Source organism: Marmota marmota, unplaced genomic scaffold (assembly GCF_001458135.2).
Source record: "Marmota marmota marmota unplaced genomic scaffold, marMar, whole genome shotgun sequence".
Classification (NCBI taxonomy): domain Eukaryota; kingdom Metazoa; phylum Chordata; class Mammalia; order Rodentia; family Sciuridae; genus Marmota; species Marmota marmota.
In genome coordinates, this window is record NW_026000026.1 from 79,176,987 (window position 1) to 79,204,909 (window position 27,923).

The 27,923-nt window shown below is 38.6% G+C and overlaps 1 protein-coding gene across 3 annotated transcripts in view; it reads right to left on the minus strand.

Moving 5' to 3' along the window:
• The window catches only part of Htr4 (5-hydroxytryptamine receptor 4), a 178,670-nt gene that overhangs the window by 17,836 nt on the left and 132,911 nt on the right, over positions 1-27,923 (minus strand). For 2 of the 3 annotated variants that reach the window (XM_048811762.1, XM_048811761.1), the window contains exon 7: positions 19,622-23,413. The exons of the other annotated variant lie outside the window; for it this stretch is intronic. In XM_048811762.1, coding sequence (XP_048667719.1) covers positions 23,323-23,413 — 91 coding nt within the window. In that variant the 3' untranslated portion in view covers positions 19,622-23,322. Of the gene's footprint in view, positions 1-19,621; positions 23,414-27,923 lie in introns of those variants that run through there. 3 annotated transcript variants of the gene reach the window in all.

Consider the following 27,923-nt stretch of genomic DNA (forward strand, 5'->3'; position numbering starts at 1 on the left):
TTCCATGAAGACCTTAAAAGAGTGTACTACAGGGATACTGCCACATCGATGTTCATAGCAGCACAATTCACAATAGCTAGACTGTGGAACCAACCCAGATGCCCTTCAATAGATGAATGGATTAAAAAATGTGGCATTTATACACAATGGAGTATTACGCAGCACTAAAAAATGACAAAATCATGGAATTTGCAGGGAAATGGATGGCATTAGAGCAGATTATGCTAAGTGAAGCTAGCCAATCCCTAAAAAACAAATGCCAAATGTCTTCTTTGATATAATGAGAGCAACTAAGAATAGAGCAGGGAGGAAGTGCAGGAGGAAAAGATTAACATTAAACAGAGACATGAGGTGGGAGGGAAAGGGAGAGAAAAGGGAAATTGCATGGAAATGGAAGGAGACCCTCATTGTTATACAAAATTACATATAAGAGGTTGTGAGGGGAATGGGAAAAAAAACAAGGAGAGAAATGAATTACAGTAGATGGGGTAGAGAGAGAAGATGGGAGGGGAGGGGAGGGGGGATAGTAGAGGATAGGAAAGGTAGCAGAATACAACAGTTACTAATAGGGCATTATGTTAACCAATGTGATTCTGCAATCTGTATTTGGGGTAAAAAAGGGAGTTCATAACCCACTTGAATCTAATGTATGAAATATGATATGTCAAGAGCTTTGTAAGGTTTTGAACAACCAATAAAAAAATACAAAAAAAGCAGAAGGCAAGAAATAATTAAAAATAAAGCTGAAATCAATGAAATGAAAACAAAAGAAACAATTGAAAAAATTGACAAAACAACAAGTTGGTTCTTTGAAAAAATAAATAAAATTTACAGACCCTTAGCTACACTAATGAAGAGAAGGAGAAAGAATACGTGATGAAAAGGTAATATAACAACACACACAACAGAAATACAGAGGATAATTAAAAATTATTTTGAAAACTTATACTCCAATAAATAGTAGATATTGAAGGCATCAACAAATTTCTTAAGTCATATGATTTTCTCAGATTGAATCAGGAAGATACACACAATTTCAACAGACCAATATCAAGTGATAAAACAGAAGATGCCATCAGAAGCCTATCAACCAAGAAAAGTCCAGGACCGTCTGGATACACAGCTGAGTTCTACAAGACCTTTAAAGAGGAACTATTACCAATACTCTTCAATTTATTTCAGGAAATAGAAAAAGAGGCAGCACTTCCAAACTCATTCTATGAGGCCAATATTACCCTGATTCCAAAACCAGGCAAAGACACATCAAAGAAAGAAAATTTTAGACCACTATCTCTAATGAACATAGATGCAAAAATTCTCAATAAAATTCTGGCAAACTGAATAAAAAAACATACCAAAAAGATTGTGCACCATTATCAAGTGGGATTCATCACAGGGATACAAGTTTGGTTCAACATAAGGAAATCAACAAATGTAATTCATCGTATCAACAGACTCAAAGCTAAGAATCATATGATCATCTCAATAGATATAGAAAACGTATTTGACAAAATACAGCACCCCTTCATGTTTAAAACACTAGCAAAACTGGGAATAACAGGAACATATCTCAACATCATAAAAGCTATCTACATTAAGACATAGGCTAGCAGATCGAATTAAAAACAAGAGCCCCAGGCCAACATCATTCTAAATGGAAAAAAATTGAAGGTATTCCCTCTAAAAACTGGAACAAGATAGGGATGCCCTCTTTCACCACTTCTATTTAACATCGTTCTTGAAACACTGGTCAGAGCAATTAGACAGATGAATGAAATTAAAGGGATATATATATATATATATATATATATATATATATATAACTTAAATTAACACTATTTGCTGACAATATGATTCTATACCTAGAATACCCAAAAAGCTCCATCAGAAAACTTCTAGAACTAGTAAATGAATTCAGCAAATAGTAGGATATAAAATCAACACTCATAAATCAAAGGCATTTCCGTATATCAGGTACAAATCTTTGTAGAGGGAAATGAGGAAAACTACCCCATTTAAAATAGCCTCAAAAAATACTTGGGAATCATCTTAATGAAAGAGATAAAAGATCTATACAATGAAAACTACAGAACCCTAAAAAAAGAAATCAAAGAAGACCTTAGAAGACAAAAAGATCTACCTTGCTCTTGGATAGGCAGAATCAATATTATCAAAATGACCATGCTACCAAAAAGCACTATACAGTTTTAATGCAATTCTGATCAAAATCCCAATGGCATTCCTCATAGAAATAGAAAAAACAATCAGGAAATTCATCTGGAAAAATAAGAGACCCAGAATAGCTAAAGCAATCCTTAGCAGGAAGAGTGAAGCAGGTGGCATCACTATACCACACCTTAAACTATAATACAGAGCAACAGTAACAAAAACAACATGGTATTGTCACCAAAACAGACTGGTAGACCAATGGTACAGAATAGAGGACACAGAGATTAACCCACATAATTACAATTATCTTATGTTAGACAAAGGTATATGGATTGGAGAAAAGATAGCCTCTTCAACAAATGGTGCTGGGAAAACTGGAAATCCATATGCAACAAAATGAAATTAAACCTCTGTCTCTCACCATTCACAAAACTCAACTCAAAGTGGATCAAGGTCATAGGAATTAAACCAGAGACTCTGCATCTAAAAAAGAAAAAGTAGGCTCCAGTCTTCATCATGTTGGATTAGGCCTCAACTTCCTCAATAAGACTCCTATAGTGCAAGAATTAAAACCAAGAATCAAAAATGGGATGCACTCAAGCTAAAAAGTTTCTTCTCAGAAAAAGAAACAATCTGTGAGGTGAACAGAGAGCCTACATCTTGGGAGCAAGTTTTTACCCCTCACACATCAGATAGTGCACTTATCTCTAGGGTATATAAAGAACTCAAAAAGCTAAGCACCAAAAAAACCAAATAACCCAATCAATAAATGGACCGAGGACCTGAACAGATACTTCTCAGAAGAGGATATATACAATCACTCAACAAATACATGACAAAATGTTCATCATCACTAGCAATTAGAGAAATGCAAATCAAAACTACTCTAAGATTTCATCTCTCTCCAGTCAGAATGGCAGCTATTATGCATAAAAACAGAAATAAGTGTTGGCAAGGATGTGGAGGGAAAAGTACACTCATACACTGCTGGTGGGACTGCAAATTGGTGCAACCAATATGGAAAGCAGTATGGAGATTTCTTGAAAAATTGGAAATGGAACCACCATTTGACCCAGCTGTCCCTCTCCTCGGTCTATACCCAAAGGACATAAAATCAGCCTACTACAGGGACACAGCCACATCAATGTTTATAGCAGCACAATTCACAATAGCTAAACTGTGGAACCAACCTAGATGCCCTTCAGTGGATGAATGGATTAAAAAATGTGGCACAATGGAATATTACTCAGTGATAATAGAGAATAAAATCATGGCATTTGCAGGTAAATGGATGGAGCTGGAGAAGATAATGCTAAGTGAAGTTAGCCAATCCCAAAATCCAAATGCCAAATGTTTTCTCTGATATAAGATAACTGACTCATAGTGGGATAGGGAGGGGGAGCATGGGAGGAATAGATGAACTCTAGATAGAGCAGAGGGGTGTGAGGGGAAGGGAGGGGGCATGGGGTAAGAAATGATGGTGGAATGTGATAGACATCATTATCCAAAATACATTTATGAAGACATGAATTGGTATGAATATACTTTATATACAAACAGAGATATGAAAAATTGTGCTCTACGTGTGTAATAAGAATTGTAATACATTCTGTTGTCATGTATTTAAAAATAAAATCAATTTCAAAGTAAATAAAAAATAAATTATTCTGGCTAGGCCCTCCAAAAAAAACTTTAATTAAACTAAGAATAGATAGGAACTTTTTAATTTGATAAAGAACATCTATTAAAAATCTTCAACTAACATATTGACTGGTGAGAAATGAAAGCTTTCCCACTGAGATCAGGAACAATGCAAATTAAAGCAACAATGAGGTAATACAGTGGGAAAGTGATAGTTACCACTTCTTTTCAACATCATATTGGAAGTCACAGAGATTGCAATAACACAAGAGGAAACATAAATTATGTAGATTAAGAAAGAATATGTAAAACTTTCTTTACAGATGATATAATGATAATTATTTATATCAAAAATGAAAAATGAATCTACAAAAAAACCTGCTAAGCTAGTAAGCAATTAAATCAAGTCAGCAGAATATGAGGTTAATATATAAAAGTTAGGGATTTTTCTATGCACTAGCAATTAACAAGTAGAATTTGAAACTACAAATATATTGCTACTTACATTATAAGTAAGCACCCTTCAAAAATGTGGCACAATGGAATATTATATACCAAAATGCAGTGCTTTGGTATAAACCTAACAAAACTTGTAAGATCTATATGAGGAAAACTATAAAACTATGAGGAAAAACATTAAGGAAGAACTATATAAATGGAGGTACATTCTATACCAATAGGTCCAATATTGCCAAGATATCAGCATGTCCCAACTTTATGTACAGATTGATCAAAATCACAATCAAAATCTCAGCAAGTTATTCTGTTGGTAGGTAGAAACTAATTCTAAAAATTATAGGGAGAGGCAAAAACCCAGAGTAGCCAACTCAGTATTGAAGAAGAACAAAAAGAGAGGACTAACACCACCCAAGCCCTACTAGCAACCCACAGTAAACAAGACAGTGTGTGGTAATGGACAAAAACAGCCCATAGACCAATGGAATAGAATATGGAGCCCAGGAAACAGACCCACATAAATACAGTCAGCTGCTTTTTGACAAAAGAAGAAAGGTAATACAGTGGGAAAGTGGTAGTCCTGTCCACAAAGAGTGTTCAAACAACTAGACATTCCCATGCAGAAGGATCTAGAAACACATTACATCCTTCTCAAAAATTAACTCAAAGCAGATCATAGACCTAAATGTAAAATACAAAACTGAAAACCCCTAGGAGATATTATAGGAGAAAACCTAGATTTTGGTGTTGACTTTTTAGATACCAAAGGCACAGTCCATGAAAAAATTAATTGATAAGCTGGGATCTACTAAATGTAAATATTCATGCTTTGCAAATGATACTTCCAAGAGAATGAAAATATAAGACATAGACTAGGAGAAGACATTTACAAAAGACATATCTAATAAAGGCTGTTGTTCCAAGAATACAAAAAGCTCTTAAAGCTCAATAATCAGAAATTGAACAACGTGATTTTAAAATAGATCAAAGGTCTTAACGGATACTTCATTAAATAAGATATACAGAAGACAAATAAGCATTTGAAAAGATGTTCCACATGTCATTAAGGAAATGCAAATTAAAGCAACAATGAGATAATACCATTATACACTTATTAGAATGGCCAAAATTCAAGTGCTGATTAGGATGGAAAGCATCAGCAAGTCAGGCATTGCTGGTTGGGGTGCAAAATGGAACAGTCACTTTGGAACACAGTGTGGAAGTTTCTTATAAAAGTAAACATACCCTTACCATATAACACAGCAATTGAACTCCTTGATATTTATCCAAAGGATTGAAAACTCAATGTCAACACAAAAATCTCCACATGGATATTTATAGCAGATTTATTCATAATTGCCCAAGCTTGGAAGCAACCAAGATGTCCTTCAGCAGGAGAGTGGATAAATAAACTGTAGTGCATCTCACCACACAATATTATTGAGTGCCCAAAAGAAGTGTGCTATTGATTCATGAAAAAATACAGAGAAAATTATGCAAAGTACGTGTATGAAGACTTGAATTGGGTGTCAACATACTTTATATACAAACAGAGATATGTGGTTTATATGTGATTAAGAATTGTAATGCAAAAAAAGTACATGTATAAAGGCATAAATTGGTGTGAACATACTTTATATACAGAGATACAAAAAATTGTGCTCTATATGGATAATAAGAATTGTAATGCATTCCACTGCTGTTGTATATTTTAAAAAAATTATAAAATCAATAAGAGATTAAAAAATGGGTAATGTAATGCAGACACATTAAAAAAAGAAAACATAAATGCATATTGCTAAGTGAAAGTAGCCAATTTGTAAAAAGCTATATATTGTATTATTCCAACTATAAGAAATTCTGGATAAAGAAAAACTATGGGGACAATAAAAATATCAGTGGTTGACAAGAGTTAGGGAGGAAAAGAAGAAGCAAATATATTGGCAGAGCATAGAGGATTTTTAGGGCAATGTAATTATTCTATAAAATACTAAAATGATAGAAAATATTCTGTTTGAGACTATAATGGTAGACATATGTCACTATGAATTTGTCAAATGCATAGAATGTCCAACACCAAAAGCCCCTAATGAGCACTAAGGATTTTGGGTGATACTGAGGTGTCCACATGGGTTCATCAGTTGTAATAAATTTACACTCTGGTGGGGGATATTGATAATGAGGGAGGCTATGCACGTTGCAGGCAGGGAGTATATGGGAAATCTCTGTACCTTCCTCTCCGTTTTTCTTGGACTCTAAAACTGCTCTAAAAACCAAAGTCTAATCCAATGAAGGGAGCAGGGATGGGAATAGGAAAGACAGTAGAATGAATCAGATATAACTTTCCCATGTTCATATATGAATACATGACCAGTGTAACTTTACATCATGTACATCCACAGAATGGGAAATTATACTCCATGTATGTATGATATGTCAAAATATAATCTATTGTCAAGTATATTGAAAAATAACAAATAAAAAAATAAAATAAAAATTTCAGTCATCCTAGTTGAAGTGAGATATATTCCATTATGGTTTTTAAAAAATACAAACTAATTCAATTCTCTCCCTTGTTTTTTTTTCCCTTTCCCCTCATAACCTCTTATATGTAATTTTGTATAACAAGTGCAATCTGTATACCGGGTAAAAATGGGAGTTCATAACCCACTTGAATCAAATGTATGAAATATGATATGTCAAGAGCTTTGTAATGTTTTGAACAACCGATAAAAAAAATACAAACTAAAGTCTATTTTTCAAAAACATGTTTTAAAGTACTTTGGTTTAGTTACAATCATTTGTTTAGGAAATGGGAAGGGAATAAAAGGCAAATTGGGACATGAATGATAGTCTAGATAAGGGACCACGATTACACTGGGTAAATTAAGTGCATCCCAGTGCTCATCTTCCATCACACTCAAGAAGGCTCTGCTCCCAGATAAGGGGAGAAGTAAAAAACATCATTATGAAATTGAGAGATAAAGCAAATCTCCCAGACCATATGAATCTTTGGCTGTCAAGTCAACAGCAATTAAGGTCCAGGAAAAACTTCGGGCTTGGCAGGTCTCTGCCAATGACCATGAGGCTTCTGTTTCCAGGTGCACACTCAGCCTCACCCAGTGAGGACAGGAGAATGAACATGAAGGATGGATATTTTGCATGAAGAAATGAATGGATAGACATGGACAGACTCACAGTACAGACAGGGACAGACTTACAGAGCACGTTCAGAGTTAAACAGGAACTGGTCTATTGCAGAAGAGCAGGAAGAAGCTGGAGACAGAGGAACAGCCACTTTGACTTGAAACAGAAAACAGCCACAGATGAGGGAGAGCCAAGCAGTATTTGAGAAAAAAAAAGAGAAAAAGAAAAAAAAAAAAAAAGAAACAAGGAGGTTAGTAGACATGTGATCTCAGTTTAAGTGAGCATTCCAGTATTCTTAAAGTACTTTTAAGGGGTAGGAAAGGGTCGTAAGTATGGCACAATAGTTATGCCATGCTGTATGTATAAAAAGAAATTTTTCAGACAATATCTCATATTAGTCTTGTAACAACTTGGGGCATTCATAGGTTACTACCTTTGTTGACCAAATATAGAATCTTAGCCTCCCGTTTTCATCCTCTTTACCCAACCTTCTATGATATGTCTATGCTAAAAAATCTTTGAAAATACAGTCGAAACCTGCATGTAGTCATAAATTTATTTAAAAATTTTTTTATTTGTAAATGGATACAAAAGCTTTATTAATTTATATGTGGTGCTAAGGACAGAACTCAGTGCCCTATACACACAAGGCAAGTGCTCTATCACTGAGCGACAACCCCAGGCCCACACGTGGTCATTTCTGATCGTCTAATATGATATTCCCTTTTCCTCTCTTGAATAAACATAGTATTTTCTGCTTCTTTGATTCCTTTGACAATATAAACTGTCTTGTAACAGCCCTTGCTGTAGCTTGTTAAATGCCACTGTACATTCATTTAAATAGCGTGTTTCCAGATAAATTACACACCTCTGGGAGAAAGAAGCGATGACTTATTCATCCAGCACAGTGAAGGATTTCACTGACTATTAGCTGAGGAATGGTGTTTGAGAGTCAAATGTCCAGAATTCTAATCTCAGTTCCATTCCTTAGTACCTATGCCTTAGACCATGCCTTAGACCTCCCATGGCTCAATTTCCACATCCACCACCCAGAGGTGATAATGGGACTTCCCTCAGGGAGTTAAGGTGAGTAGTAGGTGAAGCAAGATGTGCTCATCGTGGACGTGCTGTGTTGTGCCAAGAGTGCTCATAAAAATCAGCTCATATTATTTCAGTCAGACTTTAAGTGAATTTCATGCCTGATGAACTGGAGGTCTGAACTCCCCTTGTTTTCTTCCTTTGACTGGTTCTCTCCGGTCTTTAAATAGGCTGTCTTTAGCTTAGCTTTGGTAGCCTTAACTAACAAAGATGCCTAAGGGTACCATCTGAACACTCTTTTATGGAATTTTCCAATTTAATAATTATATGTAATCATTAGAAAATTGGAGAAATTCAGAAACTTCCAATGACTATAAATAATCAGCTAAGGATTTTACCTTCTGAGTGACTGTTTGCTCAACATGCTTTTCTGAAAATAAACTTCTAGGCAATAAGAACCCAGTCACTTACATATCAGGAGCCTTGAGTCTCAGTGCACGATGCTGAAACCCTGCTCCGGACTTCCTACAGCTGGGGATTGGAGTATTCATATGGGGCTCAGTGTTACACATGGGATGATATTACTAGAAACCATTATAAATCACTAATATTTGGCATATGTTATATTTTATATGTTATTGTTTTATTAGAGCTTAATAATAATTTAAAAATTCAGCAAATTTTATAATTTAATTCATTCCTATATTTTCTTTTCAACTTAAGTAAAAAAATTATTTTTTTTTATATAACCTTAAAAGTCAAATGACTAAACTTTTCAGAGTAATATATATGAAAGTCTTGAGCAAATTCTGGCAAAAAAGAAAATTTTCTTATGAAACCACAGAAGGGGATGTGATGCTGGTAAATGCTTTTTTTTATGTAAAGATGAAATTTAAATATTACTATAATATAAAATTTTTGATTTGGGGAAGCAGTACAATTTTTGTAACACCCATTATAGTCTATGACAATCTTTCGAATTTGCAGAGTTTTACTGCAATCTCTGGCTGCTTACATTTTCACTGGCTCGAGTGAGCATGTAAAAGAGCTCAAATAGAGCTCTTTCACACAGATGTTAAATGTCATTTAACATCTGTGTGAAAAATGTGATCTTACAAAAGCCTTTATCATCATTAATTTATTCTCTCCTCAACACAATACCATGAGGTTGTTATTTTCAAAATTTGAACACAAATGAAGTGTCAGCCTCCCCTCCTCCTACCCACACAATCAAAAATACTTCAAATGACCACACTAGCCTGTGTGAGCTGGCTAATCTTACCTTTCTTTTTTTTTTTTCCCCTGGGGATTGAACCCAGGGGCCCTTTACCACTGAGCCACATCCCCATTTTGTTTTTAAATTGTAGATTGATACAATATTTTTATTTTATTTATTTTTATATGATACTGATTATTGTGGGATGGCCAGCACCCTTCCAAAGTAGTTCCCTGCTCAGAAGGTTGTGAGCCACCCGAGAAAACGAAATTCTGAAATATTTAGTAAATAAATAAGAGACAGGGCCAGAAATTAGGTTTAAAGGAAGTGGAGCACCTGATAGGTCCAGTCCACATAGGAACTGATACTGAATGACTAGAAAATGGCCGCAGTCCTTTATTTAAGGGAGAGTACATCAAAGGCAGGGATGAGATTTCAGCAGGTAGATTCTTGCTTCATGGTGTCTTGCAGTCAACAGGTTGATTGGCATCTTTGCAAGCCACACCCATCTCTGAGAGGCTGTGTGGCTATGTGGCTCTGGCAGATCACCCTAACTCTAGTGCAGTGCTGACCCTGGCAGAGTTAGGTAGAATATCACATCTTATGGGCATCTCAAACCAGCAGGAGTGCCTTGGGGTGCCCAGATACCAGACTTTCCTACCCAATGGCTTCCATGTTGATTTGATTCATGCAGAGTTCATGGATGGCTTCCGACAGCTGAGGATCAAATCCAGTGCCTCACTGGGTAGGCAAGTACTCTATCACTGAGCTACAACCCCACCCCTTTCTTAAGTTGAGGCTTGTTTGGTATAGGCGGAATCTTAGCCTGTCAGCCTGGCACAGAGCTTAGATAAGGAGAAGCAGGAAGAAGCATCAGAAGCAGCAGCTTGGCTGCCATTTGGCTGGTGATGTGATATGGCCAGGGATTGGATGGTGCTTAGCCAACTGCCTGGTGGTGGGTGCTAAAAAACTCAAAGCCAAGGCTTACATGGCAGACAGAGGGAAGGGCCATGCAGAGAGTGAGAGCCCCGAAGTAATAGCTCAGGGTGCTCCAGTTGCTCCACTCCTGGACCTGCTTTGACATTCTAAGAACCCTGACCTTCCCTCTTTACTCCATGCCCTTTACCCTTGAGGATAGGTTTGCTACTTAAAAGTATCTTATCCACAATTGTGGAGCTGATTTTCCATCACCTGAGAAGAAAGGACTATATCTGGCTACCATAGGGACCTGCAGGTGTGTCTCCCTGGGCAAGGAGGTCATCTCATCTTCTTCTTCAGACAGAGAGCTCTATCTCCTGGACAACAGTTGGAGAGTAAGTCCCAGAGCTATTTCTGATCAAAACTTATTGTACCATCACAGGCAGATGTTATTTGCTTACCTGAGCATGATGAGTCCCTATCTCCAGAATGTATTTCATTTAGTCCACTCAATGTGTCAGAAACAATAATAAAGCTTCTTAAGGGTAATTTTTATTATTTTTGCAGCAACTTTACCATAAAACACAAATTTACATACTGCTTAGAAATGGAGCATATTCGAGTCCACTGCCTTAAAGAAAAACCAAAAACCAAACAAAACAAAAAACAAAAAACAGATAAGCTAAAGCTGGCGTAAGTACTACATGAAATGACAGGCTGACACATAGGTATAATGACACCTTTTAGGAGCTAACTTTGAAATGTTACCTACTGTTATAGTCATCAGCTCACTCTGATGCTTAACCACTGTGCTGTTAACACTCTCTACAAATATCACTCTGAGGGCACCCTGCGTAAATGAGCCTTGCCATTGTCTTTGGCCCAAATCAAATAAAAATTAGTTCTGATCTAATCACATCCGTTCTGTTGTCAGAAATGTCCTGGCTCTTCATCCAAACACTCCTTTACTCCAGGTGCCTCTGTTTGTCCCCAGTGGCAGGTTGAGATTTGGCACATTCGGATGTCAGCTCTGCCCTGGACAGGGTCCATTGGAAAGCACTGGCTGCCTTTGGTTAAACCCTCGTTGCAGCATAAACAGAGAGTTCCTCCTGGGGGGTTGTGTTTGTTTGGTCAGGGCTTTTTCCATTAAGTTTGTTCATCAGCAGTTGGCTGGTTACAAATGCAATCCTGAGACCAAATGGCTGGAATTCAATTATCCCAGCTTCCTGTCTGCCAAGCACAACTAGGGAGGAATGAACGTGGTCATGTTTGCCTCCTCCTCAGGCTCCCATGACTCAAAGCATATCATTTGGAGAAAACTAACAAACAACAGATCCTCGGATATTTTGGTGGAAACTCAGGGTGGTGGGGGAAGAGAACTCACTGGTCTGGGATGCAAAATCTCTGGTGTAAGTCCACATGCTCTCTTTGTGTTGCCACGTCTATCTCTATTTCTCCAAGCTTCACAGTTTTTCATTTATTAGAGAGAGATCATAACACCAACCACTAGGCTGTTGGGAGCTTCTAGCAAGATGATGTATATGAAGAGCTTTGAAAACTGTGATGAAAATGATGGTGATGGTGATGACAATACTGACAGCTGACAATTATTGAATGCCTGTGATCATACAGGTGTTCCATGTGTACTGTCTCGCTACTCAAATAACTTTTGAGGATTTGATGATTATGGTAGAGATGATATTAATCAGAACAGCCAACGTTTCTTACATGTTTGCCCATATACTAGCCTCCAGTTTAAGCATTAAAGCTTATCAACATTTGCAACCTTACATCATGTGAAATGGGTACCATTATCATTTTCAATTTACATATGGGGAAAAGTAGATATGGAAGTTAAATAATTTGTCCACAATCAGGCTGCTGAAAGGCCACATGCAGGACTCACACACAGGCATTCTGAATCTAGTACAGGATTTGCCCAACTTTTGCTATGGGGAAATAGATATCGAGCCACAAACACTCCTGAACTCCCTTTTTTTTTTCCTGTTGTCTGTTTTGTTGTTGTCATCATTGTTGTTACTTGTTTTTACACTTCTTTACAAATGTAAAAGCCATTTTTAGCTTGGAATTCACCCCCAATGATGGCTGATGGTTGAACTTGGCCCACAGTTCTGCAGTTTTCCAATGGTTGCTCTAGAAATAATTTCAGTTTTATAGACAAAGAAACTAAAGATCAAGAGCTTCAGTAACTTGCCTTAGCTCATTCAGGAAGTGATGAGATCAAGATTCTAATTCCAGTGTGTGTGCTCTCAGGAATTGTGTCAGTGCACACTACACTATCTCCAGGTATGCTGTTAACATATAAGGTATGATCACTCGGTTAGGGACTACTCACCTCAGACAATTTCCAAAGAGAATATGCTTTTCCCTCTTGGAATAGACCTTAGGACAAAACAACAGGCTGAAATTCAGCAATCCCAAATCCTAGCATAGTGCTCAACACGAAGCAGGCATACAATAGATACATCCCTATTGAGTGAAATAATTCTGATTTCTGATTGGACTAAGTCATTCTTCAAGATCTCAATCATTTGCTCAGAACTTCTGGACTTAGTGTTTGAGGATATAAATGAAGATAATGATTCATTCCTTAATCTAGTTTAAAGGGAACTTTTTTTTTTTTTTAAAAAGCAACTTATGAGATAGTTTGTGTAGAAGTATTGGAAAAATATTAATGTGAAGAAATATCATCTTTATAAATAATAATTCAGTTAATGAAAGTGGCACTAAAGACTCTACTTATGACTTTGAAATAGATATATCACTAACCAGAGGCAGAACAATAGAAAGAACTTTGTGATTTCATCATAAATCAACATTATTGTACTCACCAATAAAGTCTCACATTTTTATTTAACCTTGAGATAAGTGAAAACTTGGAAATGTGTTTAAACTTTTTTATGCACATGTGAGGAATTTTAGAGAAATGCCAACTATTTCATAAGCACTCCAAAGGTTTTATGAAGGCCTTAGATATTATTGCTATAACAATCTTGTTTCTATGTAGTTTACACCTGACGAGAAAAGGGGAAAGATGTAAGTTGTTGGTGTATAGTGATTGGCACTAGGTTTTCTAGATGTTTCTGTCAGTGTGGAGCTCTGTTTTATCCTCAGGATATCTGCCTGGTGTCCCACAGTAGCTCAACAGTTCTACTCCTGGCATGGCTTTCTGGGTCTGATATCCATCTAGCTAATTACATCAGATTAGGCTGGATGCGGCAACCCACACTCAGGAAACCCAGTCATAAAGGCAACCAAAGAAAACAGAAGTGGAAAATTTCTTCCATCTTATCTTTAGCTCCAAAATCAGGCCCACAGAGACAGCCATAACAAGCAATGCCTACTGAACAGTAGGCATTTAACAAAAATTTATTTAGATGAAGATAAACATAACAATGAAATTGGTAACAATTATTCCTTACATTCCCACCTGAAATATTAGAAAAACAAGAATAAAAGTAGTCATATTTTAGATTTGTTGTCCAGTCTCATACCTGTTAGAATATAATATCTCAATTAACCTTACTGGACTCAACACTTCTTGCTTGGCTTTTGGTTTTTTGTGACTATAGCTCTTCTCTCACTCCCATTAACTTGGAAGTCATCAAAGGTCATTGGACAAAACTAATTTATGTATCTCTCCTTTAACAGCACAAAACATTCATCAGGTGAACAAATAAAATTTGGTGAAATAAATGAATACAATTTGGTAATCTAGTTCACTTATTTCACGAGAAGTTCAAGATCAGAAAGATAAGTGGCTCGCCAGCATCCACCCAACTGGTGAGTGCAAAATGCAAGGTGGAATCAGAATCCATATTTTTTTTCCATTAGTCAGGCAACCACAGTAAAACAATCAGCTGAAACAGGAAGATCAGAATAGCAATGAAATGCCAGGAAATTAGTGAATAAACAGACTGCTTTCTATTGAGAGGGCTACTATTAGATGAGGCAGAATTCTAGAATGATTTTGGCCTTTTAGCTTTACAAGCTCAGTGTTTCCAGAGGCTTTGTGTTCAGGAAAGAAGAGGTAGTAATCAGGGTGTCCTTGATAAGACTTCTCATTCCTGGTCCCTTCCGCTGACTCATACCCCCCAAACTGCCCATGCTCTATCTGGCTGTGACAAGGGGTCCCACTAGCTCGGCCGTCTACAAGCTTTCCACTCAAAATTATGAAACCCTGATTGAGCTCCCTTTTACAAAACTTACTGATGACTCACAGTGTACCCTGTGGTAAGTTCCTGAAGATGATTAAGAGAGACTGCTGTAAGGCTTTGGAGAAAGAATGTGGTGTGGAGGGTGGGTGTGTGTTCTGGCTAAGAATTCCATTATTAAGCAATGGCACATGGGCCCTGATTGGACACTGTTGACAAGGAGATCATATACTGATGACTATCAGGCTAATTCAGGGGGCCAAGGCTATAATGACATAAGTGACATAAGTGACACTTGTACTAAGAAAGATTCAATTAGAATGAAATTATCCAATCTCAACATGTTGAGTTTCTAAACAATATAGACAATTCTTTCCTTTCCTTCAAGGCTCTGGATCAATTTAAATGGCTATTCGTCCAAGAAGCTGCTAGACAGTTATTCATATTACAAAATGTTAAGCTAGGGAAAGGTAATATGTCTTCAAGGTTGATTCTATTGCTTCTGTCTCTCACCTTCTAGACACATGGGAAAATAAGTGTGGATTCTAAGGACAGGCAAAACTAGGTTTGTGTCCTGGCTCTGCTTATTATTATTTGTATGATCTCTGGTCAGAAACTTTGTCTCATTAAACCTCATTTAACTTTTCCATAAATGGGAGTTATGTAAAATTACTAATAAAAAGCATAATAGAAACTATCGATTTTTGACTGGCAACATTCTAATTGCGATTATATATATATATATATATATATATATATATATATATATACACACACACACATATAATACACACACATACACATATATGTAATTTTATTTTACAACTTCATGAGTTAGGTACTATTAACTATCTCTGTTTTTATCAATTTTTACGAAGGAACTAAAGCTCAGAGAAAATAATTAACTTGCCCAAAGAAATACAACTAACAAGTTGGAAAGCTGGAAGTCAATCCAGTTGATACTTTTTTGAAAAATTAAATATTATTAGATATGTAAAGTGTCTATGCAGTACTGACATTTCTGTGATGCTCAATAAAGTCTCATTCTTTTACCTTCCTAGAACATGAGGCATGACTGTTACCTATAAGAAAAAGGCATGTGAATTGGAGAAGATCATGAGACATTTTCTTAGACTCTCTGTAACAAGGCACTGAATGACAGCTAGACTTCATTTTCCATCCAGGGTATCCTTTTGAGTATCCTTCTCAGACTCCATAACTGCATCCCTTAACATCTCTGTCTTCTTTATTGTCTTCTTGGCCTGCACTCTGCCAGATTAGATACCTGGCACAGAAACAGTCACTGTCTGCAATTTCCACCACGTCCCTGCTCCTGGTTTCTCAATACCCTCACCATATGACTCGACATGCTGTTTATGAATTTTGAATGTCACAGAATCCAGAGTAACAATAGCAACTGCTACACTTCAGTGAAAGCTTACTGTGTGCCAGAGACTGTGTGCCCTTCTTTATCTGCTTTATACCACTGTGTTTCTTCTGAAAAAAAATAAAGAAAGAAAGAAAAAGAAAAAAGAAAAAAAGAAATTGAAGTTCAAAGATTTATGAAAATTGGCTGCAGTCACACAACCAGTAACTAGTAAAGCCTGGATGTCAATCTATGTCTAGCTAATGCCAAAGTCCAAGTTCTTAATTAGAGAAAATATCTCAATTTATAGATGGCAAAACTGAAGTTAGAATGGGCAAGGTTGTGCCCTGACATAAGGAAATTTAGTAAGGATGCTGGGGGGACATCTTTTGAAGATGCTGACATCTTTTGAAGATTCTCTATTATAACCTAGCCTGAGTAACCCACCCATGGATGGCCACATTAATGACCTAATTCACCTTTTGTTCACTCTATGTCATATTAACAAATGCCATCGGTGGTAAAATGGTAGCCAGTGTCCTCTAGGATTATATAATGTCAAGTAACCCACACAATTTCAGTCTGATTCATCACTACATTCTAAAAATACAAACCTCTAAGCTTAAGTTCGTTTTCAATAGACAGACATGGACCAGAAAAGAAACTTGCAATAAAGCAGGGAAGTAATGGTATTTTAAAACTCTAATCCTTTTTCTACTTGCAAGAACTATGATAAACATCTTGATTTTATTCAAAATTTGTCACAGAAAGATTTTCCTCTTATCAGAAGACTGCAGCTTTTGCAGTGGGTGGAGTATTAAATAGCAGGCCGCAGTGAAGTTTGGGGCTGAGAGAATAAAGTGGGATGATGCAGGGAAGATGTCGTTAACAATTTAAAGCTTTGAATTCTTCTAGACAAATAAATTCAGTGAATTTACTGGGTAGCTTCAGTGTATAAAATTCTAGTGTTGGGCACTAAGGAGGAAAAAAAAATAAAGGTAAGCAATAAAAAGTGGCCATTCCTCAAGGATCTCAAAATTTGGTAGGGGAGCTCAGAAAAGGCATCAGGAAGAAGAGACACTGAAAAGCATACCAAAATGTCAGAGAAGAATAAAGCATTTGGGGATTAGAATAGGTCAAAACCTTCCTGCTGTACTGGAGCCTAGAAAACGCTTCAAGGATAAGTGGCATTTGAGATGCACCATGTAAGAGATGCCAAGGGACATGTGCCCAGTGGAAAGAACAGCTGGACCCGCAGCCTGAATGTAAAAATAAAGGCCAGAGAAAGCATGTGGAACACGGAGCAGACTGCTTTGCTTTGCAGAGATGAGGAGAAATAAGTGGAGGCAAAACTGTCATCATCACACTTAGAAAAATGGAGAGCTTAGAATCTGGTAGGTGATGAGGAGTCCGTGAGGGGTTTTGATGGGGTCATGGAACACTCTAAAAAGTTTTATTTTAGAGCCTAAAGCCCAAGTCAAGATGAAAGATCATGTCAATCATGAAAGGATGATGTCAGTAAGAATGGAGATAAGGACCCGCTAGAGAAGACCTGATTATATAACCAAGCTGAATTTCCCTTGTTTCTGATAAGATCAATAGTTTTAATAGGAAACCACTTTCTGGCTGGCTGAGAGTTTGTTTTTTTCCCTTCCAATCAGATACTATTTGGAATTAGTTAACTGAAAACCAATGAAGAACCTATTTATAAATGAAGAACTTCTTTATAAATTTATTTGTATTTGTTGACAGACAGCCAAACACTCCATGGAGAGGGAAAGGGAGGCAAGGGGGAAGTGCACAAGGAGAGAGTCCATACATTTTAACGTAGTTCATGCTGCTGAGAGAACAGGTGGACCTTGAGGTTTCAGTAAGCGATGGTGGGGATGAAGGCTTGACCTGGCAGGATCTGCTTTCCATTTCCAGCTCCAGGGAGTGTCTGCATCCTTGGGCAAATGCCAGGTTAACATCTCTGTTCAGCTTGGTTTCTTTATCCACGTGATAGGAAAAGGATACTTACCTTATAGGACTAAACCATGTAATGTGTAACCATTTCCCACCTGGACAAGCTGGACACACATAAATAACTGGTGAATTAGGATCAGGCTTTGCTTACTTCTCTCATCCTACCTCTTGCCATTTTCCTGCTTTCACTGAGCACCAGACACCCCTCAAGCTCATTCCTGCCCCCAGAGCATTTGCATTTGCTGTCTCTTTGCCCAGTATGATATTCCTCCAGATCAAATACATAACAGATGCCTTCTTGTCCCCAGTCACTGGGCTTACTTCTTCCTTCAATTCTTCCCTAATTATTCCACGTGAAAGTACACCACTATTCCCTTGCTGATCCCTACTTTTTATTTATGTTTTTTTTAAAGAGAGAGAGAATTTTTAAATATTAATTTTTAGTTTTCGGCAGACACAACATCTTCATTTGTATGTGGATCGAACCCAGCGCAGCGCGCATGCCAGGCGAGCACGCTACTGCTTGAGCCACATCCCCAGCCCTTTATGTTCTTTAAAGCATATGTCAGTATCTAAACTTGCTTTATTCAGATGTACGTGTTTCCTTGTTTATTTTCTAGCTTTCAGAGGAGACTTTGTCAGACTTCTGGCAATAGACCTTAGCATACTGTGTTCAAAAAAAAAAAAAACTGTTGAATGAAAACCATAGCACAAATAGAAATGTCAATGCTAGTTTCTCTCCCTTGGATGTCTCTTCCAAAGTGAAGAGAGACAATGTGAGAGAAAAGTGAGAAAGACAGTCTCTCAAGGTAGGTTGGTCTGGAGACAGCTTGTGCAGGACATTTCTAGGGCCTTGTAATCTGCTTGGATGCAGCAGGTGCTTTTTGTACATGGTGAAGGCTCCGGTTTCATTCTAGGGAGGAAGGTTCAGGAGGTAGAGTGATCTCTATATAGAGAAAAAGGTTTCTTAACTAAGTGAGAAGAATGATTCTGAAGTAAAGGTTGTCATCTGGAAAAAATAGTTCACAGCAATGTTATGAACACTGTTTCAGAAAAACTAAGAATGGGTGGGGGGAGGGGACATGTGCTCTCACAGACCTTTAAAGGAAATTTCCTGGTCCAGCTGTTCCAGGCTTTAGGATCCCAAGAAGGCTCCTTCAAGGGCATGGTTTGAACCAGCAGAGATGGAGATCCAGACCTAACTCTTCTCCATCCTGCTTGAACTGCTTATGCAATGGGATTTAAGAAAGGATTCTGACTTGAAAACTTAATTGTTGCTTATTTCCTGCATTTTAAGTGGAAGAAGACAGAGGCCCCAAAAGCTCTCTGCTCCCTACTATTGGTGGGATCTCTCTATTGCCCCACAATCAGAAGAGAAGGGATCTGGATTTCATTGACACATAATCTGGTCATATGAGAGCTGGACTCCAGGCTCCTGGGCAGTTCATAACATGAAATTAAAGGGAAAAAAAAAAACACTTTCAGTACAGAGGCAAATGTTTAATAAACCTCTCATGCCAAGACCTCTAGGTATACAACTGTTTCACTGCGGTGAAGGGCTCCTTGTGATTTGTGTCCTGAGTGACTGGGTGAAATCGCTATCTTCTGCTCATGGGGTGACCTTGTCAGAGAGGTCAGATTTAGTGCTTGCAGACTTGATGAAAGTGACACAGAGTTAGCTGCGCAGGTAGGATCATATCAAATGGAGGCCCCGAGCTTCTAGCTTTGTTTTGAAGGGAACTGGTGTTGGAGACAAAATACTTCTGCTTCAAATGAAGCTTCTGGGCAATGCACTGAGCTCCTAGGACAACAGAGAAGCTCCAGAGTTCTGAGACATGGGAATCGACTTTGGAATTTTATTGCATTTTCAAAATTCAGTTATTAGCTTTAGGACTTATACTTTTCCTTTAATATATAAGTTATAGAAACATGTACAGAATGCATTCATATAAACACATGTCATTTATCAACTTAATCAATAAATAGAATTTATCTATTAAAAAAAACTGTGTAGGTTCCTGTTTTTCCAAGAACACATTCATGGGAACTGCATCAAAAAATAGGCGATCATAAAGCCAAGGGAGCTTTCCATGGGAATGAAGTTAGAATTGATCCCAGTATTTTCAAAGTCTTTGCTACAAATAATCACAGACAGAAGTAGCAATCTCATAAAACCAAAGATAAAACCATCACCAAAGTTTGTAATCCTTTGAAATTGTAAAATGAAGTTCCATGTTCCGCATCATGGCCCACATGTATTTTGTATAGTGATTATACAAGGGGAATAGTGCATTATAAACTGTACAAAGTTGTCCCATTTGTTACTCTACTTTATTAAAAATGTAAACAAAATTAAGGTGTTTGCTAAAATAGCATTAAACCATAATTAACAATCATTTACACAGACAGGAACAATGTCAAAAGTTATATGGTTCAGTATCTTAGTAGACATTTATGCAACCTTCTTTTCAGCTGGTCATTTATAGTGTAGTCCATGTTTGCTTTTTTCTTTTTTAATAAAATTCATATATATATATATATATATGTATATATATATTCAATTTACAAAGTGAAATGATTTCAATGGCCCAGGTAGTTTTTCCTTCAAATATATATATATATATTTTTTATGACAAGCAGGCATGTGAATTAAGTTGATATGACATGAACATTTAGGCTCATTCATACCCAAATTAGCCTATAATCTTCCATTTTCTCCATCCACCCCTTTACTTTGAGAACCACAAAATCCCTTTAAATGAATGTGTTTGTGGTTTAAGAATTTGTTTCTTGGGAAACCTGGAATGACCAAATGAGGAGGGGCAGACTTGGAAGAATTGGTACTTAAAAAACACCCTCCTACCCCCCATATCATTTTTGACATAAAAAGCTCATTCTCTAAACTAAATAAACTCAGCCCTTGAGAGCTCAGGCACAATCACAGTAACTCAAAACATCCAGAACACGGTGGGATGCCATTTTATGATTCATAGAATGCATTCACAAAGATTTTTTTTTTGAATCTCCACATCAACTTTATGAAATAGGCAGAAGACATTCCCCCTGAAGCCAGAGGTGTTCAGCAATTAGTTTGATTCACTCAGTTATTCGTTGATTCAGTGCACCTGCCACTTCTATGCTACAGCCCTCTTCAGCAGCGTGCTCACGGAGACAGCAGGTAGGTAGGGTGCATGGGCAGCCAGGGCAGATTGTTTGAGTCTCTTCATTGGGTCTGGAGCTGCGATCTCAAAAACTTGATGCTCCCTTCTTTGTATTACAGAAGAATTATCCTCAAAATGGTGGTTGCTTCTGAGTGAGCGGGGGTTGCTGAGCCTGGTGATGGCCCCAGAGCAGGGACTTGGAAAATCAAAGGGGACTGGTCCCACCACAGTGTCAGGGTGCAAGTTAGAACTTAAGTAAGCTTTCTTCACATTTGACAAGAATAGATCCCCTGCTACACTGATGACGAAGAGTCCCAGGCTCCACAAGGAGTGGCTCGGCAGGGAGCACAGTTTCCCAGCAGCAGTCGGGGGCTGTCAATGAGGGTGCACCCTCCGCGGCTTCCCTTCCTAAGGCGTGGCTTTCTGCCCAACAAAACTAAGCCTTCACAAGACAGAGAATCTTCTCTTCTTCATTCCAAGTCTCTTTCCTGTCAAGTTCGATCCTAGAACTTGAGTAAACGTCAACGGAAATGATAAGTGATGCTTCATGAGCAGCAAGAGAGAAGACAGTATGAAAGAGTATGATAAATAATCCTGAGATGCTATCAAACTATGGGCACAATGAATGTTCAAGCTCCACAGCAGCTCTGGGAAGTGGCCCTCTCTCCTTGGGACCTTTACTCTAGGCCAGTGGCAAGAGCCATGGACTCATCAGTGCGTGAATGACAACCAGGTTGATTGGACAAGGTCAGGGGTTGAGGAGGCCCAAATGGATAGTAGTTCCTTTGGAACAAAGCCAAAAGGCAGGCAGGCCATGGCTTTTCGAGGTAGCAGATGGCTGTAACAGCTTCCTGTTATCCTAAAAATGGAAGGAAATCTTACTACCTTAGTCCAAGCTTCGGGGTGCAGCTGTGGAAAGTGAGGTTCAGAGATGGAAGGACATTATTCAAGATCTCACAGCCTATCAGGAACAGAGCCAGAGCTGGCATCAGATCCTCTGGCTTCAAGTCAAACATTGTTTTTTGTGTTCCCAGCATTGTTGAGCTCTGTGCTCCCCCACCTGAGGAACTGTGAGGGTGACCAGGTCACATAGTGAGAACTTCCGAAAGTTTCCTCCTGTGGGAGGAATAAGCCCAGTTTCAAGGGTTTTCAGTTGGTACCGTGGCCTTCACCACAAGCTCACAGAAAAGATCTCAAAGTCTCTTAGTAAACATGTACAATGCTGATACCCTGCCCTAGGCTCGCTAAGAGATGTCCGGTTCTAACCCAAAAGAAGGATGAGCATCTCAGAGCAAATGGGCCCTTGGCCCCTGCACTAGGATAAACCGTCTGTCTTCAGCTCACTCCAGGCTTGCTACAGAGACCATGTTCCACTGACAGTCTCTGCTCCTGTGTCTTCTGTGGTAAATAAATGGAGCATGTCCTGAAGAGACAGACTGACAGTGGACAAAGGAAAGAGCAAGTAAAAGTCTGTGACCAAGACAGGGGCTGGCCAAGAGGATGCTCGTTTGGACCCAGACACAGGGAGGAAAGAGTGTGAACATCTGGGACAGAACAGGATGAAGAAGGAACAGCAGGTAGTTTGGACATGACTCTGACGGATGTGACCCAGCCAGAAATGTGAGCTCTTGGAACACAACTATGGCCAAGACAGGCACAGGGAAGATGTGTTTTCTGTAAGCCAACACAGCAAAGAAGGCATATTTGGAAACATCTATGATTGATATAGGACACAGTGAGCAAGAGTGCTTGGAACAAGACTGAGACACAGTCACAGCGAGGGCAACATGTCAGGAATACTAGAGACTGTCAAGCAAGAGTGGAGACTCCAGGAAGATGGAATGTTGGAGAATGAAAAGTGCACCAAGGCCTTTCTGTCCCCTGACTCCCTCAAAACGCCGCCTGCTGGAATCTCGGAGGAAAAGCCCGGTGTGCGAGGGGCGCCTGCACCAGCCGCGGAGGAAGGCCTCTGGTGACGTGAATGCCAGGTGCAGTCAGGCACACGCAGCAGCTTAGGACCTGGCCCTCTCTTGGAGCCACAGCTGTCTTCTGGGTCTCTGTCCCCGGGGTCTAAGTGTCACTGGGCTGAGCAGCCACCAGAGGAGAAGTTGCTGGGGGGTGGCACTGACTCTCCCACTGGCCACCACACTCCACTGCATCCCTGGAGAGGAGAAGATTAGAGAACCTCAGTGTTGGATTTGGATGTCAAGGAACAGGTTGTGAAAGAGCCCACCCAACGCAGGAAGCTTTTGTGCCATGCTCAGCTTCCACCTAGGACTCTCCAGTGGCAGAGCAGCCTGCAGTTAGTTTTGAACAACCTTAGCTGCTAAAAATAGTCTACTGAGGTTTCAAGATCTGCCTTCATACAACTTCTACCCAGTGAAACTACCATGCCCTCCAGACTCACTCAAAATTCTGCCCTCTGCCGATTATATCCTCCAATTTTTCTCTTCTCCAGCCTGCATATACATTTCCACTTTATTTAATAATCCATTATATATTACAGGTTTCCAGATTATATCCCATAATAAATGCTGTCTTCTGATCACAGTTCATATTATGATGATTTTTCTCAACATACAATAACAGAAGAAACACAAATTTTCACAGTGAGCCTGGCATATCATGTACATTTCATTATGAGTTTAGTTCACTTAAATGAATGCATCAATTTCAGTTCATTTTTAACAAGGGTGATATACAATTGGCTGATCCTGAGTTTGCTGCCAACTTTTATCTTTTGGACACAACAGTTGTCAATTCCTTTCCTATGGTTCTTTCCTCTGTCATTATAGTAGCCTTTATTTATTTATTTGAGCCAAAATAAAGGATATTACATTTGTCTCAGTTAAACTTCATTTTACAGGCTTGGTCAATTGAGAGTGTTCTAAATTACAGAAGTTTCAACTTTTAAGATGATAATTATTTTGCACCTACTAAATCTAGACTTCAAGGATTCTGCCAAGCACATAGGAAGATCAAACAATCTATTGTGCTACCTAGGTCTTAGAGTGTATTGTCATCTGCTTTTTAGGTTTTCAGTTAAGGTGAAATATTGAGCAGGACAGGGATAAAACAGAGAATCATGGTACACCACCACAGACTTGCTTCCCGCCCCTGAACATAACCCCCAACATGCCTGAAAATGGACCCACCTATGGCAGATGTTGCCCAATGCCTTGTTGAAATGATTTTGCTAAACATCAAGTCTGTCTTAATTGATGGAGAACTTATTTGGAATGAACTTTTTAAATGAAATAATACTGATTCTTCTTCATGAATCATTTGTGCAATAGATGTCTTAGAATTTTAGTAAAAACTTATTTGAGTCTAGTTTCTGGAATCTAGTTTTCATCTTTCTTGAGAAGGCTAGGGCAATATTTACTGGTCTCTGGGCTTCCACTATTTTCCCAGTCCTAGCACAGTACCATTCAGAGGTGTTATCTACCAGCCTTTAAGATCCTGAGTTACATGATATGTCTTGGCTCAGAGATAGTTAAATGCTTTCCACCAATTCTGGACAGCAACTTTCTTCCTATAAGGCTCTTATTTACAGTTAGAAGTCTATTCTTATTGCAGCAGAATATGCAATATTTCTTCCCTAAGTAATGAGATCTAACTATTTCTGGGTTTGCTACTTGCTCTGAGCATAGCTTTTGATTCATTCTTGAATCAAAATAGTCCACATATTCCATGTGCCATTTGAAAGTGGAAGTTATCTGGATGGCTCAAGATGTGCCCTCATGTCTTTATATGTCCCTTATATTTTTATCTATCTCATTTGTTGAACATGATTATTAATAGTAAAAAAAAATGAATGGAAGTGAGGAAGGAAGGAAAGAAGGAAGAGAGGATTGCACATCTCTTTTACAAATTCTATTTGTAGCATATTTGTTATTGTTATCACAACTAGCAATAATAAAGAAAGCCACCCCTTAGAGCAGCACCCCTGGTCAGGCACTAAGCCAGGTGCATTGTATGAATTGATTCATGTATTTTGTGCCCATTCACCAGATTGAGTTTTCATAGAGTTTAAATAATTTGTTCAAATGTGGACAGTTAATAAATGACAAGGTCAGAACTTACATTTGGGTCTATTTTGACTAGACTTTAAGGATTTTGCAAGCACATGGGAAGATCATAATTTCTAGGTAGCAGTAATTATAGGTAGCATAATTTCTAGATACCTAGAAATTATGGTGCATTATTGTGCTTTTAGTTTTTATGCTATATTGTTATTATCTTGAGAACTATCCCACTAAATCCAGTGCTCAGTTCTGCTGTCTCTCGAATTTCCTTGTCCTCCTACAAGCAGACTCCAGGGTAAGGCGAATATGTACGGGGTGATGTTATATCTTTCCCACTTGTGGGAAGCCTGTAGCATGACATGCCTTCCCCTTTCATTGCAACACAGTATGCCTGAGAGGTTAAGATGGGACTCTTCCCCATAACCTCTCTTGCACGACAGAGAGCCACTGCCAACAGGGCTCATGTTTTTTTCTATGACATACAACTGAAGACACCTCGTGGAAAAGGAAAATCAAAACAAAAACCCTGCAAAGATGGGAAGAAATTAGGGGGCACATACTCAAAGAGAGGTGCAGGGTGAGTAAACATGGTAAAGAAGATCCTTGAGAAGAAAGGATGGAAGACTAGGCACGAAGACAGAGGCCGAGGAAAGGCACAGCTGGGGGCGTGGAACGGGTGTGTGGAGCCTGGAGAGAGGGCAACAGGGTCTTTGAGAAGTATCCCCAAAGCTTATATTGACTGTCTTGTAAAATTCTTCTAGGGAGTCAAATAAAGATTGAAAAGTATCTCTGTTATGGTTTAAATATGAGATGTCCCCGCAAAAGCTCATGTGTGCAGAAAACACAAGAAGGTTTAGAGGTGAAATGATTGGGTTAAAAAAGCCTTAACCTAATCAGTGTGCTAATCCCCTGACAAGGATTACCTGGGTGGTAACTGTAGGCAGGTAGGGTGTGGCTGGAGGATGACTGGGGCCTTGCCTTTGGGGTATATGTTTTGTCTCTGGTAAGGAACTCTCTTTGCTTCCTGGTGCCGGGTCCTGAGCCACTTTTCTCCACCACACTCTACAGCCATGATGTTCTGCCAAATCTTGGGCCCACAGCAATGAAGCCAGCTGTCCACAGACTGAGACCTCTGAAACTGGGAGCTCCAGATAAATGTTTCCTCCTCTAAAATTGTTCTTGTCAAGTCGTTTGGTCACAGCAAGGAAAAACCTGTATAAAACATTCTACAATTGCTATTTGATGGCTGGTGCCACTCCTTTTTATTCAGAATACAGTGATATAGCCAAATAGAGGCACGTGGAAAGGACAGCAGCCCAGCCTCTAACTCCATGGAAGACTCACAGCATCTCCCTGTCAGTGGGGCCAACAGGGACTTGGGAAGAGAGAAAAAGTGACTTAATGTCCTGGTTGACCCATAACAGTCAATGTTCACCTCATGATACTGACGTAATTATTAACAATTAACAGTTTAGTGTCATCTACCTCTTAGGGCTTCATACAAGATTAAAAAATTCAGGATGTGTTGTACCACACCAGTACAGACTGTCTTCCAGTGCAGCAGATCACAATCCATGCTCAGGGCTTTAACACCCAGGGGGCACCTTTCATTCTCAGCTCAAGGTCCCTCAACTAAACCAGCACATGAAGGGGCAGAGTACAGCACAATGAGCAGTAAAGCAATATATCAGAAGACAGGGACAAAGCTTCTAAAGCCTTTTAGCCTCCAGCTGAGTGACTCTGATGACACAGTCCATTTCCTGTGCCTCACTTTCCCCATTTGTTAAGTGAGGGGGAGGATAATCTCCAAGATCCTTTTCAGCTCTGACATTCTGATTCTGTGAGTAGCAGGGATGGTGGGTGACAGACACAGGCCTTCTGATTGGGTGGCAGCTGTGTGTGGGACTGTTCTCCAAAGCTGTGGGTAATTGCTTCAAATTTGGCTTTTAATATTCTATTGTTAGTATCTGATACTTTATATTCTATGTGGAGGGAAGAGGGTTTGCTGGAAACCCAGAGAGGGTAATTTTTTTTTTGCATTTGTATTAAAGAAGATGAAAGACCTCAATTTTTGAATCTGTAAAATTACATTGCAATGCTGTTAAACATATCTGAGTATAATAGGACATGGTAGGGCTGAGATGCCACAACTTAAAATGCAGTGAGATCACAACTGTCTCTCCTCAAACATATGCTTGATCAAAAACATTGGCAGAGCTACTCAAAGTCCCTGATGCAAAACATCATTTAAAAAGACTCCTTCTCCAATATTCTAACAGATGAGCTTTTTAAATGCAGTTTCTTGTTTTATTAGTTTTGATGAAATCCTTTGCAATTTATAACACATTTTCATACATTTTTCTACATTAAATCTTCAACACAAGTCTGTAAGGGAGGGACATACAGAGTATTATTTCCATTTCAGAGCAGGAGCAAAGTGCAATGTAGAGGCATGGACTGACAGCTAATGGTGGATCTCATGCTGTAAATTCTGTCCCCAAAATTGGGATTCTCTATCCATTGGGAAAAACAGATATCATTTGTGAGGTGGGAAGAGTTTTGTAATGAGGTTTAATTAATAGTCAATTAAACAGGCACAATTACCTATGTTCCATAAGAAGGAGAAAGAGGAGGCGGAGGAGG